Below are 19,915 nucleotides of genomic sequence, written 5' to 3'. Positions count from 1 at the left end.
TAATAGTTCATGTACAGTGTTGTTGTTGTTTTTTTAAAAAAATAAAATTAAAATTAAAAAGCCAGTTTCTCAGGCTAGGTATGATGCTTGGTTTGACGGCTGTTTTGGTATACATTCTACAGGACATTTCCGCAGCCATTTGGAACACAACAGTTAAGACACAGACATGGTTTCCTTTTCCAGCATTATTTTTTAAAAGGCAAATACTGTCCACAGCAAAATGTCAGGCATTTTGCCTATGCTAAAGAAGAAGAACAGAAACGCAGCAGTGACAACATGGCATTTCCTGCAAATGAAGGACCAGTTAATACAAAGATTTTTTGTTTCGGAGGAAAAAGACAGGCCATAGAATGGGGTTTTAAAACAAACCAACTTGCAAGGGGTGGAAGCAGGAAGTGGGGAGGCCAGCAGAGGAAAGCCCCCTATCTACGTAAGAAAAACTAGCAGATAATAACAGCTATTGCACAGAGCATGAATTTCCAAATCCTCCTTCACTTACACTCTCTCTCATGCACACACACAAACACACATACACACACTTGCGACAGGAGAAAGAAAAAATAGCATCGGCTTATTCACAGTTCTCTTTCCCCGTTAACTCCTTCATTATCTCGGGCAGCTCTCTATATCCCTTTCCTGCCACCATTCAGGATAAACTCTTGCGCTGAAGCCAGCCAGCCACACGGAAGTAAACCAGTCTTGGACTGGGCAGTTCAATATGAAAAGGCAATAAACGACACGCGTTTCAGAAAGTCACAACACAAGGCGCCAGTCTTTCCAAACTGTAGCATCTGTAAGAAGACAGATCAGAGAAAGCCAGCTCGCATTTAGGCCTTTTTTTTTAGAGAGAGGCAAGGGATGTGGCAAGAGCTACTATGATGGGTTCCCATGTGAGCAGCCAGCCTTCCCCTTTCGAAACTGCTGCAAGTTACGGCCATCTTACAGAACAGTAACTAGGAGAGACTGCGTCACGCCGTCCGCCTTGCCTTCCTGCGACTACAAAGCATGCAGCAAAAGCAGTACAAATCAGCGGAGCGACAGCGTCTTTCGTTCATGATGTATTTATAGGTATCCATAAATTAAAAACAAAAAAAGCTTGACTTCCATAAACTTTAAAATAAAAATTCACAGAAGAAGAAAAAAAGGCATCTGATGTATATTTGCCGAGTAAGGCTTTGGAGTCGGGCGTCGTCCCATCCTCCTAGCAGCAATCCTCCGCAGTGCTCATAAATAGAGAGAGAAAAGGAGAGGGAGAAAGAGAGAGAGGAGAGGGAGAGAAAAGAGAGGGGCGAGAGGAGTCGCTTTTTTAAAAGTAGTGTTTGAAGAGCAGGTGCTTTCTCATTTCAAGCGCTCGATGAGTCCCTGTGTGAGTCCAAGGTGCAAAAGCTGCGATCTGGTGAGGTTTGCTAAGTGGGGGAAAAACCCCAGAAGCTTCTCCCAAGACAGTTCCAAGAGGCTGGGCACTACCAGCCACATCTTAAAGAGAGAGCCAGTCCGTTTGTTCCTTTGGATGTCCACCACGCCTCCGTGGACGTACATGCAGCCGGCCTGCGTGGAAACGAGGGGGAAAAGGAAGATCACTGCTGGGTTTTCTTTTAAGCGGAACGGCAAGCACCTGGACTGCCTGCGAAGGAGAGATGCCATCCGGCCCCAAATATCTGTGATCAGCTTGACATTGAGGTGGCATTCTGTTTGCCAACCACAGGAAGCAGAGGGCAGTGGGTGCTACAAGCCTACCAGCCGGGTTCCCCGGTGCTTAATGACCTCAAGATCCTCATGGAAAACTCATTTTGTAACTCACTCTATGTGGGGCTGCCCTTGAGACGGACCCAGAAACTCCAGCGGGTGCAGAATGCCGCGGTGAGACTCCTTACGGAGTCCTTGCTGTGAGATCACATTCACCCGCTGCTATACCAGCTGCACTGGCTCCCGGTGGAGTACAGGATCAGGTTCAAGGTGCTGGTTTTAACCTTTAAAGCCCTATACGGCCTAGGACCCTCGTACCTACGGGACCGCCTCTCCTGGTATGACCCACGGAGGACCTTACTGTCTTCAAACAAAAACATCTTGGAGGTCCCAGGCCACAGAGAGGTTAGGCTGGCCTCAACCAGAGCCAGGGCTTTTTCGGCTGTGGCCCCGATCTGGTGGAACACTCTGTCCCAAGAGACTAGGGCCCTGCGGGACTTGGACATCTTTCCGCAGGGTCTGCAACACAGAGCTGTTCTACCAGGCCTTTGGCCAAGGCACAGTCTGACCCCCTCCTTCGGTAATCCTCATAGCACTATAGCCCAGTGGTTGCCATTAATTTGATTCTGAATAGATTTTAGAATGAATTGATTTTAGAATGCTGTGTTACTTTTATTGTTGTTAGCCGCTCTGAGCCCGGCTAACAGAGAGCCAAACTGCACAGAAAGGCCCTTTGCTCCCACCCGCCGCTCCTCTTCCTCAGCCTGAGTAGCACTGAAGACATGAGGCAGAACAGGGGTGGAGAACCTCCGACCCGCAGGGCATCCAATTTGGCCATTTCCTATCAAGCAAACGCCCACCTTCCCGCCCATCAGCTGACATTGCTGGTCTAATCCTGCAGTGCCTGAGCGTTTGTGTTCCCAGCAGCAGGATTTCATCTCCAGCATCTGAAGGTTGCTGTTCCAGGGCCATTTCCCACCCCCCAATGACGGTCTGGGTTGACAGAACTCCGGTATTTTGAAATACCTCCCTCAGCTAGTTAATTCACCCCCCCTCCCCACCTTCTTGCTGGCCATTTCTGTGCCACGTAGGACCCTGCAGAAAGGCTGGGCGCTGGCAGCCGCTTACCGGAGTCACAGCAGCACAGTGGAAATAAACTGGCTCTGGCATCACGGCTGGGAGTTTCACCCACTGGAAGGTCTGCAAGCTCAGTTTCCAGATGTCTCCCAGGATCACTTCTCCGTTGTATCCTCCGCAGACGAAGACATCTGAATCGACAAACGGCACAGGGGCTTAGGCGTTGTTTTCCCACCATAAAGGGGCACACAAGGAGGGTTTGCTCAGTTCTTCAGCTGGTGCAGAGAAACTGCCGTTTCCACAGCAGTTTCTCTCACCAGACTTCCACTGAGATTAATACCCTGTTTCCCCGAAAATAAAACAGTGTCTTATATTAATTTTTGCTCCCAAAGATGCGCTAAGTCTTATTTTCGGGAAAACGGTACTCCGGGGAGGCCTTATTATCGGGGAGGTCTTATTTTCGGGGGGATGCCTTATATTACAGCGAGAGGCAAAACTGGAAGTAGATCTTATTTTCGGGGGATGTCTTACTTTTGGGGAAACAGGGTATGCTCCCCCACCTCCATCTTTTCAAGGAAATACCGTACTTTTATATATAGACACCCCCGTGTATAAGACTACCGCCGTGTATAAGACACTACCCCCGTGTCTTATATATAAGACACCCCCGTGTATAAGACTACCCCTATTTTGGGGGACTCAAAGAAAATGGGGGAAGATGGCACAGAGTTGCTGAGCTTTTTTTTTTTGCAGAGGATTGCCAAAAATCGCTCGCCCGCAGGTGTTGCAAAATCCACCTCCCGTCTGTCCCATTGCCTGCAGAAGCTGCCAATCGCCTGCCCAACTGCTGGAGCGTCAGCCAATCAACACCACCCATTGACGCGGCAACCAATAACACACAACCACAACCACGGCAGCAACCAATCAAACGTCCACCCTATGCACTACCAATGTATAAGACGACCCCCACTTTTCAGCATGATTTTTAAAGAAAAAAACATCTTCTACATGGAAAAGTACAGTAACTTTTAATCTTGCCTGGGAACCTAGGAATCCTGGGAACCTAGGAATCATCTGAGGTGCTCTCTCCCTGAGAAGCAGTGCAAGAATGGGCCTTTTCTGTGTTGGCTCCCCGTTTGTGGAATGCTCTCCGTAGGCAGTCTCATCTGGCACCTTTATTACATATATTTAGGTGCCAGGCGAGAAAGTTTCTCTTCAAGCAGGTGTTTGGCTGAGAAACACCCTGTGGCTTTTAAAATGTGTTTGTGGGAGGTGTTAGTTTTTGTCTGTGATTTATTATGTATCTTGCGTTCTTGTTTTGTATTTTTCTGTTGAGAAACGCCCCGGGATCTTCAGATTAAGGGCAGGATACAAATTTTAAAAATAACCCAGTGTATGCAGCGAGGAAGGCCCGGGTTCAAGTCTACACTCAACCATTATAGCCTACCTTATAGGGTTGTTGAGAGGATGAAATCAGCGGGAGGGCTGTAATATGTATGCTTCCCTGAGCTATTTGGACTCAAGCAATAGTTAAATAACTAAGTAATAAGCAAAATTCTGAATTTTCCCACATCCACCCACTTCCTTCCTTCCTGATCACTCACCCTATTTATGGAACACTCTTCCCAGGAATGCCCCCTTAGCACTGCCAGACAAAGAAGTTTTTGTTCTTCCATGCATTTGGGCACCACCAACAATACATTGTAACATTAAATCCATTTTTAACCAAGTTTATGTGATTTTATTATTCTTTTTCACTTTGGTTGTAAATGGCACTGGGATACAGTGGATGCTCGGGTTGCGAACATGATCCGTGTGGGATGCACATTCGCAACCCGCAGCGTTCGCAACCTGTGTCTGCGCACGCAGGGGTTGTGATTCAGCGCTTCTGTGCATGTGCAAAGTGTGATTTAGAGCTTCTGCGCATGCGTGACAGCTAAAACCCGGAAGTAACCCGTTCCAGTACTTCCATGTTTCGGCAGTCCGCAACTCGAAAAAACGCAACCTCAAGCATCTGTAACACGAGGTATGACTGTACAGTGGTGCCCCGCAAGACGAATGCCTCGCAAGACGGAAAACCCGCTAGACGAAAGGGTTTTCCGTTTTTGAGTTGCTTCGCAGGACGAATTTCCCTATGGGCTTGCTTCGCAAGACAAAAATGTCTTGCGAGTCTTGAGATTTTTTTTTTGCTTTCCCCCCCCCTTTATCTAAGCCGCTAAGCCTTTAATAGCCTTTTAGCAGCTAATCCGCTAAGCTGATAAGCCTTTAATAGCCGCTAAACCGCTAATAGCGCTAATCCGTTAAGCCGCTAATAGGGTTGCTTCGCAAGACGAAAAAACCGCTAGACGAAGACACTCGCGGAACGGATTAATTTCGTCTTGCGAGGCACCACTGTACTCTTTCTTTCTTTTTTTTTAAGTGGGAAGTGACATGGACATTTGACAAACCAGAGTCCATTTGGAGGAAGTGGCCCCAGGGTTACGATGTTTCTCCCCTCGAGTCAAACCAGCCTCCCATTTCTCTTGTGACAAGCTTTCCAACAATATGGCTGACCCTTCCACCCTCTGCTGTTGGAATGTTTCTGAACATGCTGAGGCACTGCAGCACCTCAAAGATGGACTGTTGTGTGCGTACAGAAGCAGGCTCAAACGCTTCATCCCAGTTGGGATTTCACATGCCACAAACAGGAGCCTCTGCAGCTGAACGTCCCAAAGTGAGCCAGTGATTCTTACCATTTTTTATCTGTACACAACTGTGACATCTCCTGGCCGCCGGGAAATCTGTGGAACAAAAACCTGAGGGTGAGCGAGTGTAACAGAAGAGAAGACTGTTCAGTAAATGCGGATTTCTCATTATTGGGAAGGGGCCGGCCAGCCTGAAAAGGGGCTTAACATGAATTGCAAAGAATTCTCCTTGTGCCTGGCTGTGAAGCACTCATACGATCATTCAATACCAACTGACCTTTAGCCATCCTTAGTTTAATCCATGTGAAGAGGTGAAGTTGAAACAGGGAGGGAGGAAACTGCCTACTCCTAAAGCATACTTTAGCTTGTGTGTGGATAAAGATGAAAAGCCTAAGAACAAAAAAATAGTCCAGTAGAACCTTAGAGACCAACTAAGTTTGTTTTTGGTATAAGCTTTTGTGTGCACACTTCTTCAGATAAACACTTCAGTGTGTATCTGAAGAAGTGTGCATGCACACGAAAGCTCATACCTAGAACAAACTTAGTTGGTCTCTAAGGTGCTACTGGACTTTTATTTTATTTTATTTTTGACTGAGTCAGACCAACATGGCTACCTATCTGAAGCCTAAGAACAGTTTGTGCTAGCTTTACAAGCGCTCTGGAACGCCCATTGAAGAGAGGGTTGTGAGAGCAAACCAATAAAAATGACCAGGGGAAAATAATCTGAACTGAAGTATGTTGAAAGGCCACCTGGAGGAGGGAGACTTCATATCAAGAAAGGTTACAAGATCCTAACTATGAGCGTTGATTAGAACCCAAGTCAAGTGGAATCACTAAATCTGAGCTCTACATGAATACAGTAAGCCCACAATGTATGTGCATATAATTTGTGTACATTTAAGTGCTTGGCTAAATAAATAATTAGAGGACAGGCATCTGGGGGGAAAGTCACTGGCAATCCCACCCACCACAGAACCCTCAGCGTTTTGACTATATGCAATTTTGGTTTTAGGCATGATTTCTGGAACATAACCGCTCTTAAAAGTTTACTGTACATTTTAAAAAGTGTTTCTGAGATGTCAGACTTCCACAAGGCAGCAGAATCCAAAGATAAATATCTAGTTATTAAAAAAAATTAATCTGGAACCAGCTACTATACATGAGACCTGGAATTATGCAGCATTTTTAGTGTATATTTCAGATCTATAAGTTTAGTTTGGATTTTTAACAAAGAGTAAAGTACAAAGGTTTTGAGAAGACTGACTTGTTTGCAAACTTCTTTTGAATCTCTCCCTGGGGACCCCACCAACATTTTATTTCTGGCTACAAATAGTTTTGTCTTTTCAACACCTGCCAATATATGCTATTTTTCAAAAGCCTACCTTTTTTCTTATGAGGCTTTGTTGCAATTTCTTCCCAGGTGTTTGTTTCAAGGTTGTAGGCGTGGATCTGAAGCAACAGAAATAATACAATTATATATATATATTTTTAATGACAGAAATGGAAGAAGGCAATGGCTGAACTCAAGGCCTCTGCCAGCAAGTTCCCCCGACAAGCCCACTCCATTACCCCACAAAAGATTTCCAGGTTAAATAGCTAAAGCGTTGGAAATTAGGCAAGAGGCTGACACTTGATTCATGGTATCCGGGGGTATGGATTGTTGGGTTTGCAGAAAAATTGCCATGTCATCTGCCTGCTGCCAAAGGGAAACTTGAGCCGTTATAATTCTGTGCGCTTTGGCAACCTGTCAAATGGCTCTTACTGTCAGAAAGTTCTTCCTGATGTTTTAAGTCAAAATCTGCTTTCTTGTAACTTCAGTAATAATAATAATAATAATAATAATAAATTTTTATTTATACCCCGCCCTTCCCGGTTCAAAAACCGGGCTCAGGGTGGCTAACAACAAATTTAAAACACTTAATTATAAAAGCAGCATAAAATACAGTATAAAAACATGAATAACAATAAAATTCAAAATTCAAAAATCAATTTAGGGGAAATAAGCATTAGATAATCCCCAGGGCTAGGTGGCTGAATTGGTCCTACTTGGGCCAGCGAGGAGGCCAGGGGAGAATTAGCTGTGGGGTCTCAGAGCAGGTGATCTTCATAAAAGGGGAGGGGGGGAGGAAGAGAAGGGAAGGGAAATAAAAGATCAGGCTGAATTCAAATTAAAGGCCAGGTGGAATAGCTCTGTCTTACAGGCCCGGTGGAAGGAGGTTAAATCCTGAAGGGCCCTAGTCTCATGGGACAGAGCATTCCACCAGGTCGGAGCCATCACTGAGAAGGCCCTGGCCCTGGTGGAGGATAGTCTGATTTCCTTAGGGCCCGGGACCTCTAAACCATGGTTATTCATGGACCTTTGCGGGGCAGACCAGGAGAGGCGGTCCCGTAGATACGAGGGCCCTAAGCCACAAAGGGCTTTAAAGGTCAAGACCAGCACCTTGAAATCTTTCCGCAGGGCCTGCAAGACAGTCTGACCCCCTCCTTCTGTAAACCTCATAGAACTCTAGCCCAATGGCTGCCATTAATTTGATTCTGAATTGATTTTAGAATGAATTGATTTTTAGAATGTATTTCAATTAATTGATTGTGATTTTATGTAAACTGTGTTAATTTTATTGTTGTTAGCTGCTCTGAGCCCGGCTTCAGCTGGGGAGGGCAGGATATAAATAAAATTTTATTATTACCATGTCAATTAAATCAACAGGAACTGTGTAAAAGTGTGGCTATGTATGTCAAAGGAGGCTTGCACAGGATAAATTCATCCCAGGTTGTGCCCTATTAGAAATCCAGGTGAAACATGTTAGGATTCCTAGTCTGCAAATCTTTGCACTTTTGTCTTCATGGCACCCTGGTAGATGTTTTCCCCCTTGCAAGAGCAATGTTCTGAGATGGAAAAAAGGGTGAACTGCCACACAATCAATCAGAGCAGTGACTGGAACCCAGTTCCATTCACTAGATCACTCACCAATCTGCATTATGTGCCAAATACTCACGACCCCAACATTCTGCTATTAAAATTCACCAGTTCTGGTCACGGGCTTACTTTCTGATCTCACTAGCGAGAAATCAAACTAATAAAAAATATTTTGGCAGTTGATCCTATTACCTTGTCCAAGGAATAGGCTGTCCAAGAAGTTCCCCCTCCTAAGATGTAAATCCTCTGTCCGTCATGTGCAATTTCATGTCTGTATCTGGAAAGAAGAAGTCAATAATTTATTATTTATACCCCGCCCATCTGGCCAGGCTTCCCTAGCCACTCTGGGCGGCTTCCAACCAAATATTAAAATACAGTAATACATCAAACATTAAAAGCTTCCCTAAACCTGGCTGCCTTCAGATGTCTTCTGAAAGTTTGGTAGTTGTTCTCTTTGATATCTGGTGGGAGTGCGTTCCACAGGACGGGTGCTGCTACGGAGAAGCCTTCTGCCTGGTTCCCTGTAACTTGGCGACTCGCAGTGAGGGAACCACCAGAAGACCCTCGGAGCTGGACCTCAGTATCTGGGTAGAACGATGGGGGTGGAGATGCTCCTTCAGATATACTGGACCGAGGCCATTTAGGGCTTTAAAGGTCAGCACCAACACTTTGAATCGTGCTCAGAAATGTACTGGGAGCCAATGTAGGTCTTTCAAGACCGGTGTTATGTGGTCTCGGCGTCCGCTCCCAGTCCCCCGTCTAGCTGCCGCATTCTAGATTAGTTGTAGTTTCCGGGTCACCTTCAAATGTAGCCCCACGTAGAGCGCACTGTAGTAGTCCATGCAAGAGATAACCAGAGCATGCACGACTCTGGCGAGGCAGTCCGCCAGACATGCTAGAATTTTCATAGCAAATGTTTCCAAATTTAGGCATCCCAACTAAACCACAAAGCCCTAACAATATCTGGAGGCCAGGGGGATGTGGCTGAAGAGATGGCCAATTTTTTTGAATTGGAAATGACATTTTAATAAGAACTTGTCTATCGAGAGACTGTCATTTTGAATGAGGAAGACTTGAGGCTGGTCGCCTTGCAGCTAGTTTTACGCAGCAGGCGCCACTGAGCAAGAGGCCAAGCTCACCTTTCCTCCGGCATGTCGCAGTGCATGTTGTTTGGCTTCAGCTGGGTCCACTCCCTGGTGTTCAGGTCCAGCTTGTGCAGGTCTGTGCTGTAAATGTATCCTGTCGTGCCTCCGAATACGTACAAGGAGCCATTTATGATCGCCATTGCCTGGTAAGGGAGAAGAGGGAAGAGCTGCAGGGGAACTGAAGGGGCACCATAGGAAGGCAGCCGAAAGGCAGGTATCCTCTGAAGAGCATCCATCTCCCCCTTCCCTGGATCCCCTTTGTCACACCACTTTCAAGGGAGCAGAGCCATGAGTGACAGTATGCCACGGACAGCACTTGGTATTGCCAGGGCAATAAAATCTGCCTGTAAGTCCGATCTCATTTTCGTGAACTGAACGGTCCGGGAATCAGTGTGTTTTTACATGAGTAGAATGTGTCCTTTTATTTAAAATGCATCTCTGGGTTATTTGTGGGGCATAGGAATTCGTTCATTTCCCCCAAAAAATATAATCCGGCCCCCCACAAGGTGTGAGGGACAGTGGACTGGCCCCCTGCTGAAAAAGTTTGCTGACCCCTGGCCTAAGCCATCAAGACCTCAGGCTCAAATTAAATTCTTATCTCTTTGACTTCGTACTATGCAATCCCCCAAAGATGCTCCAGTATACTTCATGCTCAGGAACTTGAGAACTGCTCCCCATTTTTAGACCCGAGGAGATAAGTGAGACCTGAATTAAGAGCACAAGCCTCTCAGGAATATGGAACCACTCTCTGTCCTTGAAGAGTCTAATAATAATAATAATAATAATAATAATAATAATAATAATAATATTTACATCCTGACCATCTGAATAGGGTTGCCCCAGCCACTCTGGGTGCCTCCCAACAAAATATTAAAAACACAAGAAAACATCAACCATTAAAAACTTCCCTGTACAGTAAAATAGGGGCTGCAGTGGATGACTCCCCCCACCATACCTGTCCATAGATGCGGTTGGGCTTCTTGCCTCGACAGTTGAAGAGGGCCCAGCGCTTGTACTTGACGTTGCAGACGTGGACGTCATTGCCGTTGCTCTCGCCAAAGGGGATCCCGGTGCCGCCAAAGACCAAGAGATTATTCCCATGCAACACAACTGGCAGAAAACAAGAAAGCAGAACAAAACCTTTGACATGCAGATTTGGTAGCCTTCAACAGCAGCTTGGAACAATCATCTTCTCTGCTGAGCTGTTCACCAGTAACCAAAAGTCTAGTGAAGGGATGGAGAGAGCCCTCTTGCCAGTGACACAGAACTAACAAGTTAGAGGTAAAGGATAAAGGGACCCCTGGCCATTAGGTCCAGTCGTGGCCGACTCTGGGGTTGCGGCGCTCATCTCGCTTTATTGGCCAAGGGAGCTGGCATACAGCTTCCGGGTCATGTGGCCAGCAGGACTAAGCCGCTTCTGGCGAACCAGAGCAGCACACAGAAACGCCGTTTACCTTCCCGCCAGAGCGGTACCTATTTATCTACTTGCACTTTGACGTGCTTTCGAACTGCTAGGTGGGCAGGAGCAGGGACCGAGCAACGGGAGCTCACCCCGTCGCGGGGATTCGAACCGCCGACCTTCTGATCGGCAAGTCCTAGGCTCAGTGGTTTAACCCACAGCATCACCCACGTTAGCGCTGGGTAAATGGGGCCTCTGCAGGTGGAGCGTGAGCAGCAGACGGGTTCATGCGCAAGCAGTATGAATGGGCATGCAAATAAACAGACGAAGCATACTAAAGGAACCCGAGCAACTCATATTGCTTTTCAGTCAAGCACTCACACAACAGCAAAAGGCAATAAAAGTCGCTGACACTTCCCTGCAGACCTGAATTTCACAACAGAAAGCGGACTGCACTAATGGAAAAAACCCTGCCTGCAGAGCTGTGGATGAATCATGCAAAGTACATCCACCATGAAGACTTTCCGGGGTGGGGGGGGGGGAGAAGTAAAGAGAAAGGACAGAGCTCCAGAATTCAGCACCCCCAGCGTCCCAAGCTGTAGCAGTTCCAAAAGAAAAGGGAAGCGAGAAAGCCCCGCAAAAAAACAACCCCATGGCCACTGCTGGGGTGATGGTGGCGGTAGTGCCACACCTCTTAAGACTCTTGGTAGCCACAGCTGTGTAACATGAATTTATCCACAGCACAGATCTGGACAGCAACAATACGAAGCCTTCTTGGCATCTATGCCTGGACTTTTATAAGACCCTATTTTAAGTACAGGAGTTACAAAATGGATCTCAAAATAGCTCACTCTAATCTTACTCAACTACTGCACTTATACAGATGGGACAGATGATGATTATTAAATTTGTATACCACCCTTCGTGCATAGATGTCAGGGCAGTTCACAACATGAATGCCATTAAGGCGAAGAGTTACATTTATGTTTTACTACCGCAATAATGCATTCTCCTCCACTCACGTGACATAGATGCTAACTCCCGGGGCATGTAACCCTCTGTGCCCATTTGATGCCAAGTGCCGGTAGCAAAGTTGTATCGCCAAAGCTCCCTGAAGAGTGGGTAGTCTTCATTCTCTGGCCCTCCAGACTCATCATAGTCAGGATTGTATCCGCCGAACACGTACAAGTTGGCATTGTCTGCCACACAACGGTGGCCGCTTCTGGCTGGTGGGACTCTGTGGCCTAAAGCAGAGAGACAAAAGATTTTCATGAACTAAGGCGGGACAGAATATATTTTGCAAGGCTGGGTGAAGCAGCATAGAAAGACGACAAAGGAGGGAGCATCACAGTGGATAAAGTCTCAACACAAGAAAGGAAGCTGCTCCAGTTCCATCTTGGATAAATTCCCGAGAACCCGTTTTCATTGGCGGGCATGGGAGCAGGTAAGTCATGACAGGTGTGTGTAAAGAGTTTGTGTAAAAGCTACACAAGGAGATGTGGTGTTGTGGATGGTTACAGCTGATCCTCCAAACATTTCTGGCTTTCAATCATACAGTGGTACCTCAGGTTACATACGCTTCAGGTTACAGACTTCGCTAACCCAGAAATCGTACCTCGGGTTAAGAACTTTGCTTCAGGATGAGAACAGAAATCGTGCAGTGGCGGTGCGGCAGCAGCAGGAGGCCCCATTAGCTAAAGTGTTGCTTCAGGTTAAGAACAGTTTCAGGTTAAGAACGGACCTCCAGAACGTATTAAGTACTTAACCCGAGGTACCACTGTATTGGCTTGTGGGCTTCTCATATGTATCTGGTTGGCCACTATGAGAACAGGAGTGGACAGATTATTAGCTTGATCCAGGAGGCTCTTATGAACTCTCAACATTATCTGGGAGGGGTTTTTCCACTGTGGTTTCAGTCCTTCCTAGAAGTTGGTTTACCAAAAGTTGGTGGTAGAGGTTGTCTGCTCAACATTTTTTTCCATCTGGGGTTCTATTTCAGCCCTTATGCTGAAATATGAAAATGCTGGGAGAGATCATCTGCACATACAAGGTACAGTGCCATCGGTACAGAAATAACACCGCCTCTCCTCGCTTTTCATCCCAATTCCAGAAAGGCTGCAGAGGCGCTGAATTAATGCCTGAGCTTGATAAGCGACTGCATCATATGAGTTAACAAACTAAAACTAAAGCTTAACCTTGATGGAACTGGAGCCCTTTTCAGACTGCCACCTCTCCCAGTCCGATGAACCCTGTGGCAGAGGGCCAAGATCACACTAGCTGGCCTGATTCATGGTCTCCGTGCACTCCCGAGACACGCATCCAGCAGTAACATGAAATGGGGTTGAAGTACCTTGTTCGGATGTGGTTTAGATACATGCACATAAACCAGTATGCATTCAGGCGCCCTGTCACACTAACAAAAAAAAGTGTGGCCTCGCTAACAAAGAACATTAACGAAGAGTTAGATGTGCTGCTGGTCAAGAGAACCAATGATGCAGGGATGTAGGCACAGCCCGGTCATCATCATTATCATCATCATCATCATCATCACTTAGTTATACCCTGCCCATCTGACTGGGTTTCCCCAACCACTCTGGGCGGCTTCCAACAAAATATTAAAATACAGTAATGCATCAAACATTAAAAGCTTCCCTGAACAGGGCTGCCTTCAGATGTCTGCTAAAAGTCTGGTAGTTGTTGTTCTCTTTGACATCTGGTGGGAGGGCGTTCCACAGGGCGGGTACCACTACCGAGAAAGCCCTATGCCTGGTTCCCTGTATAACTTGGCTTCTCACAGTGAGAGAACCGCCAGAAGGCCCTTGGAGCTGGACCTCAGTGTCCGGGTAGAACGATGGGGGCAGAGACGCTCCTTCAGGTATACTGGACCAAGGCCGTTTAGGGCTTTAAAGTTCAACACCAACACTTTGAATTGTGGCTGGAAACGTACTGGGAGCCAATAAGGTTGTTTATGGTGTGACTGTTCTCCTAGATAGCCAGTACCAGTGATAACTGTGACCAGGAAGGAGAGCTTTTGCACATCTTAAACTAACACGCCAACTGCAACCAAACCTAGAGAGAGCAGATCCAGCTGCGGTTATGTACTTGTTACACCTAGACTTGCATTACAGTAACAAGTCTTGCATCAGACTCTCTTTGAAGGATATAACAGGACTCTAAGTGTGTTCAGTTGATGCAGGAAGCAGGAGTCAAGAGTTCTGACCAGCAAGAAGTTCCTGAAGCGTGTTGCTCCACTGCCATACCACCTGCACCGATTTTCTGATTTCTTTCCAGACCCAACCCAAAGTGCTGAGTACCATTTTTAAAGCACTGTGCAACTCTGATACTCTCCTCCAAGGTGAGTTCACCTGTTCACTCAGGTGATACTGACAGACTGCTCTGGCCATTCCACCATCAGAAGACTGGTTGGTGGTGGCACATGAGGGGAAAGCATTCTCTGTGGCACACACATTACGGGACTTCCTATCCTGGCTGTGTTTCAACAGCACCTGAAAAACTGGCGGTATAAGCAAGCTGGTCAATGTCCAACTTTCTTTACATTTCCCCCCTTATATACAGCACCTGATTCTTTTAAAAGTTTTAGTTGTGCTTTTGACAGTTAATGTAAGCAGGAAACAGGAAGTATATAAACATTTTAGTAACCGAAAGTGCAACTCTATGCATTCTTGGGGTAAATACCAGTGAGCACCATGGGATTTATATCCAATGAGCACGCAAGGGATCAAGCAGCAGGTTTCCAATGTAATGAACTTGGCACTGTTTTATGGGGCGGAATTAGTCACGAACGACGGGAAAGGTGCCAAAAGCTTGTGTGGCACAGTGGCTAAAGCTATGAGTCAGGAAGTCCTGGTCTCACTCTGTCAGAAACTCATTAGGGAGCCTTAATCAAGCTGCCTGACCTCTCCCTTCACCCCATGCCAGCAAAGCGGAGAAGCAACAACGCCAAGCTACCTTTCAGGGCTGCTGTTCAGGATCGGCCAAGGCGCTGTACGCAAGTTGCAACATACAGTGGTACCTGGGTTCTCAAACTTAATCCGTTCCGGAAGTCCGTTCCAAAACCAAAGCGTTCCAAAACCAAGGCACGCTTTCCCATAGAAAGTAATGCAAAATGGATTAATCCACTCCTGACTTTAAAAAACAACCCCTAAAACAACAATTTAAGATGAATTTTACTCTTTAACGAGACCACTGATCCGTAAAATAAAAGCAATAATGTACTGTACTAGAAAACAAATAATACAGTATTGAAGATAACATGTACTTTACTATCTAACAAGACAATTGATCCATAAAATGAAAGCAATAAACAATGTACTGCAGTCACACAATCAATCCATCAGCGGCTGAACTGGGTTCCACACAGTCAGAAAAACAAAACAAAAAGAGCTGCAAAAACAAAAACACGAAATTAAAAGCAAAAATAGACCTCAGCGTAACACTCAAAACGGAAGTGTGGCACTCACATCGGAAGCGTAACACTCAAAACGCAACACGTTTGACTTCCGAAAAACGTTCGCAAACTGGAACACTTACTTCCGGGTTTGCAGTGTTTGGGTTCAAAGTTGTTTGAGTACCAAGGCTTTTGAGAACCAAGGTGCCACTGTATACATACACACACGAAGCTCAACCCAAGGCAGTGACTGCAGCATCAGGCGACCTTGCAGGGCTGCTGTTCGGGATTTACACATGGGGCTCCCTGCATTGTGCACGCGCAGGGCGAATGTCACCTGAGGTGGCTCCCCAAACGCCCCTCCGTAAAGCCCTTATAAGCGGATCATACCAAGGTGGCCCCAGCCCAGCAAGCTGCTTCCAACGGCGGTCAGCCGGAAGCCCCCAATCAAGCACAAGACATTCAAATTCAGCAGCACCTTCTCCATATATATATTCGGGGAGAGCACAAAATATGGTCTGAAGCTCAACATCAAAAAAACTAAGCTCATGGCCACTGGGCCCATCACCTCCTGGCAAATAGAAGGGGAAGAAATGGAGGCAGTGAGAGATTTTCCTTTCTTGGGCTCCGTGATCACTGCAGATGGTGACAGCAGCCATGAAATTAAAAGACGCCTGCTTCTCGGGAGAAAAGCAATGACAAACCTAGACAGCGTCTTTAAAAGCAGAGACATCACCTTGCCAACAAAGTTCCGTATAGTTAAAGTTATGGTTTTCCCAGTAATGATGTATGGAAGTGAGAGCTGGACTATAAAGAAGGCTGATTGCCAAAGAATGGATGCTTTTGAATTATGGTGCTGGAGGAGACTCTTGAGAGTCCCATGGACTGCAAGAAGATTCAACCTCTCCATTCTGAAGGAAATCAGCCCTGAGTGCTCACTGGAAGGACAGATCCTGAAGCTGAGGCTCCAAGACTTTGGCCACCTCATGAGAAGAGAAGACTCCCTGGAAAAGACCCTGATGTTGGGAAAGATGGAGGGCACAAGGAGAAGGGACGACAGAGGACGAGATGGTGGGACAGTGTTCTCGAAGCTACGAAGATGAGTTTGACCAAACTGTGGGAGGCAGTGGAAGACAGGAGTGCCTGGCGTGCTCTGGTCCATGGGGTCACGAAGAGTCGGACACGACTAAACAACAACAACAACTTAAATGAAGAAAGTGGTTTTGCAGAAATGACATTAGAATGATGGAAATAAATGACTGAGAAATGGTGTGTACAGGTGAACGATCTCTTCCTGGCTCCTGGGGCCTAAATCATGACTTCCAGTATGGCTAGAACATTGTTAGCTATAACCACTTTTTAGGTGTATACAAATATCTGAAGGACTGTCACATGGAAGATGGAGCAAGCTTGTTTTCTGCCGCTCCAGAGGGTAGGACCCGAACCAAATTACAAAGAAAGGAGATTCTAAATAAACGTTAGGAAGAACTTTCTGAGGGCAAGAGTTGTTTGACAGTGGAATGAATGCCCTCAGAAGGTACAGTGGTACCTCGGGTTAAGTACTTAATTCGTTCCGGAGGTCCATACTTAACCTGAAACTGTTCTTAACCTGAAGCACCACTTTAGCTAACAGGGCCTCCTGCTGCTGCTGCGCTGCCAGAGCACAGTTTCTTTTCTCATCCTGAAGCAAAGTTCTTAACCTGAAGCACTATTTCTGGGTTAGCGGAGTCTGTAACCTGAAGCGTCTGTAACCCGAGGTACCACTGTAGTGGATTCTCCTTTCTTGGAGGTATTTAAGCCGAGGTTGGGTGGCCATCTCTCAGCTGTGAATTCTGCGTTGAAGGGGGTTGGACTAGATGGCCCTTGGGGTCCTTTACAATTCTGTGGTTCTAAGACCGGCAACATTAAATGCCCGACGTCTGATTCCAACAGGCAGGAGGGCCCGGCGTGCTCTGGTCCAGGGGGTCACGAAGAGGCGGACACGACTAAACGACAACCATTCGGGGCGGGCAGCGGGGCTCTGGCTGTGGCGCAGGCGCTCCCTCTCTCCCCCCCCCCCCACTCACCGCCTCGGCCCGGGCCCGGCGGGAGCCTGACGAAGCGGTTGAGGAGCCCCCCGCGCGGGGCTTGAGCCGCGGGCCCGTTCCCGCCGCCGGCGCCGCGCTGCCGGTTGCCGTCCCAGCCCTCTCCGTTCCCCGCCGACATCTTGGCCCTCCTTCCTCTTCTCGGCTCCCTCACAGTCGCCCAAACGGAGCGCGACGTGAGGGGCTGGAGGAGGGGGGGCAAACAAGAGTTTCCCGCTGCCACAGCCAATAGGCGCCGGCCTTGCACAGCGCCGGCCAATCGGAGGCGCGGTTGTTGGAGGAGCGGCTTGTGCGTCCCTGCGCGAGGAGCGGAGGGGGGAAACAAGAGTTTCCCGCTGCCGTAGCCAATAGGCGCCGGCCTTGCACAGCGCCGGCCAATCGGAGCGCGACGTGAGGGGCTGGAGGAGGGGCTTGTGCGTGCCTGCGCGAGGAGCGGAGGGGAAACAAGAATTTTCCCGCTAGCACAGCCAATAGGCGCCGGCCTTGCACAGCGCCGGCCAATCGGAGGCGCGGTTGTTGGGTCGGCTTGGAGGAAGAGGAGGAGAGGCGAAAGGGGTGGGCGACGTCATCATGGAAAGGAAGGGGGAGGTGGAGGCAGCCAGGCCAGAGCAATCGCTCGCAAGGTTAAGGCCTTTCCGCACAGAACGGGGATTGGGGGGAAGGCAGGAGCAATCGAAATAGGAAATAGCGGATCGACAGGCGGAAGAGACGGTTCTTCTTCGCCAGGAATCTTGGGAGTTGTAGTTCTGCAAGGGAGGGGTCCTGGGCGCTAGCGCCAAAACTATAGTTCCCAGGAGTTCTGAGGAGGTCGCGACAGTTTTAAGGGCTGCAGAAGAGAAACAAAATGAATGTTATTAGTAATACTACTACTACTACTACTACTACTAATAATAAATTCATATTCCGCCCATCTGGCTGGGTTTCCCAAAGCATCAAACATTAAAAAAAACAAAATAAAAAAATCCTTCCAGTAGCACCTTTAAGACCAACAGTTGGTCTTAAAGGTGCTACTGGAAGGATTTTTTTATTTTGACTATGGCAGACCAACACGGCTACCTATCTGTAACTAAAAAAAACAAGATATCCTATCAAGCAACATCTAAACCAAGAAATCAGTGAAAAGCAGTAACAAGAGCAAGAATGAGCAGTTCATGGTTATACCCAAATCAAAGTAACCGCCAACCCCAGCCGAACATTTAAGCGACAAAAATGAAACGAGAGGAACCAAAATTAGGGAGGGAAAACACAGCTGTACTTTTGCATCCTCCCTGCCTTTCCTTCGAGGAAATAAAGGCAGCAAGACGTGGGTCTCCTCTCTGCCGCCGTTTTGGCCTCACAGCAACCCTGTGAGGTAGGCTAGGCAGGCTGGACAGACAGTGTCTGCGTTAAAGCTCAGCCAATGAAACTCATGGTCAAGTGACAACTTGAACTAAGCAGGATCCCCCTGCTTAGCTTAACACTCTAACCACTACACCACACTGCCTTGCAGCACAGGAAGGTGCCTTTTCTGACAGTAAGAGCTGTCCGACAGTGGAACGGTCTCCCTCTGGAGGTGGTGGACTCTCCTTCCTTGGAGGTTTTTAAGCAGAGGTTGGGTGGCCAGCTGCCATGGATGCTTAACTGAGATTCCTGCATTGAAGGGGGTTGGGCTAGATGACCTTTGGGGGTCCCTTCCAACTCTATGATGGGCTGCGCTGGGCCTGATGGGAGTTGGAGTCCATCGGCATCTGAAGGGCTGCAGGTTCCCTGTGTCCCATTTAGAATGCTGTATCATTTTACTGTTGTTAGCCGCTCTGAGCCTGGCTTCGGCTGGGGAGGGAGGGATATAAAGAAAATATTTTTATTACTAAAGGTAAAGGGACCCCTGTCCATTAGGTCCAGTCGTGGCCGACTCTGGGGTTGCGGCGCTCATCTCGCTTTATTGGCCGAGGGAGCCGGCGTACAGCTTCCGGGTCATGTGGCCAGCAGGACTGAGCCGCTTCTGGCGAACCAGAGCAGCGCACGGAAACGCCGTTTACCTTCCCGCCAGAGCGGTACCTATTTATCTACTTGCACTTTGAAGTGCTTTCGAACTGCTGGGTTTGCAGGAGCAGGGACCAAACAACGGGAGCTCACCCCGTCGCGGGGATTCAAACCACCGACCTTCTGATCAGCAAGCCCTAGGCTCTGTGGTTTAACCCACAGCGCCACCTGTGCCCCCATTTATTATTATTATTATTATTAAACCCCATTTGTTTGTCCTGCTGCACTTTCTCGGCGGAGGGTGGCTGCTAACCAGGGGAGAAGGTGATTGCTGCCGTTTGCTTGGCCGTTCCACTCCCTTCGAGACGAGACTTGTGCAGAAGTCCCAGCAAAGGGTTAGGGTTAGCAAAGGAAGTATGGATACAAAAACTTATGGAATACAGTATGCAGAAATGACGAAATGTCCCGGAAGAATGAGAACTCAAGATAGCAATCTTTTTATAAAAGGATGGAAATGGTTTATTGAGTAATTGTAAACAGATAAAAACATTAC

The 19,915-nt window shown here is 47.5% G+C and overlaps 1 protein-coding gene across 1 annotated transcript; it reads right to left on the bottom strand.

The window, feature by feature from the left end:
- On the bottom strand, positions 1 to 17,577 carry KLHDC10 (kelch domain containing 10). Its single transcript, XM_081023138.1, has 9 exons — positions 17,383 to 17,577; positions 11,931 to 12,152; positions 10,465 to 10,619; positions 9,504 to 9,652; positions 8,557 to 8,641; positions 6,830 to 6,896; positions 5,496 to 5,543; positions 2,815 to 2,954; positions 1 to 1,548 (listed from the first exon to the last, which is right to left on the bottom strand). Exons 1-9 carry the CDS (start codon positions 17,519 to 17,521, stop codon positions 1,339 to 1,341), a joined length of 1,215 nt encoding a protein of 404 aa, XP_080879264.1. The 5' UTR covers positions 17,522 to 17,577; the 3' UTR covers positions 1 to 1,338.
- Positions 17,578 to 19,915: the final 2,338 nt, after the last annotated feature.

The sequence above is a fragment of the Podarcis pityusensis genome, assembly GCF_964106645.2.
Source record: "Podarcis pityusensis genome assembly, chromosome: 10".
Classification (NCBI taxonomy): domain Eukaryota; kingdom Metazoa; phylum Chordata; class Lepidosauria; order Squamata; family Lacertidae; genus Podarcis; species Podarcis pityusensis.
The sequence above is the reverse complement of the archived record's forward strand: the minus strand, read 5'-3'. Positions and strand labels throughout refer to the sequence as shown.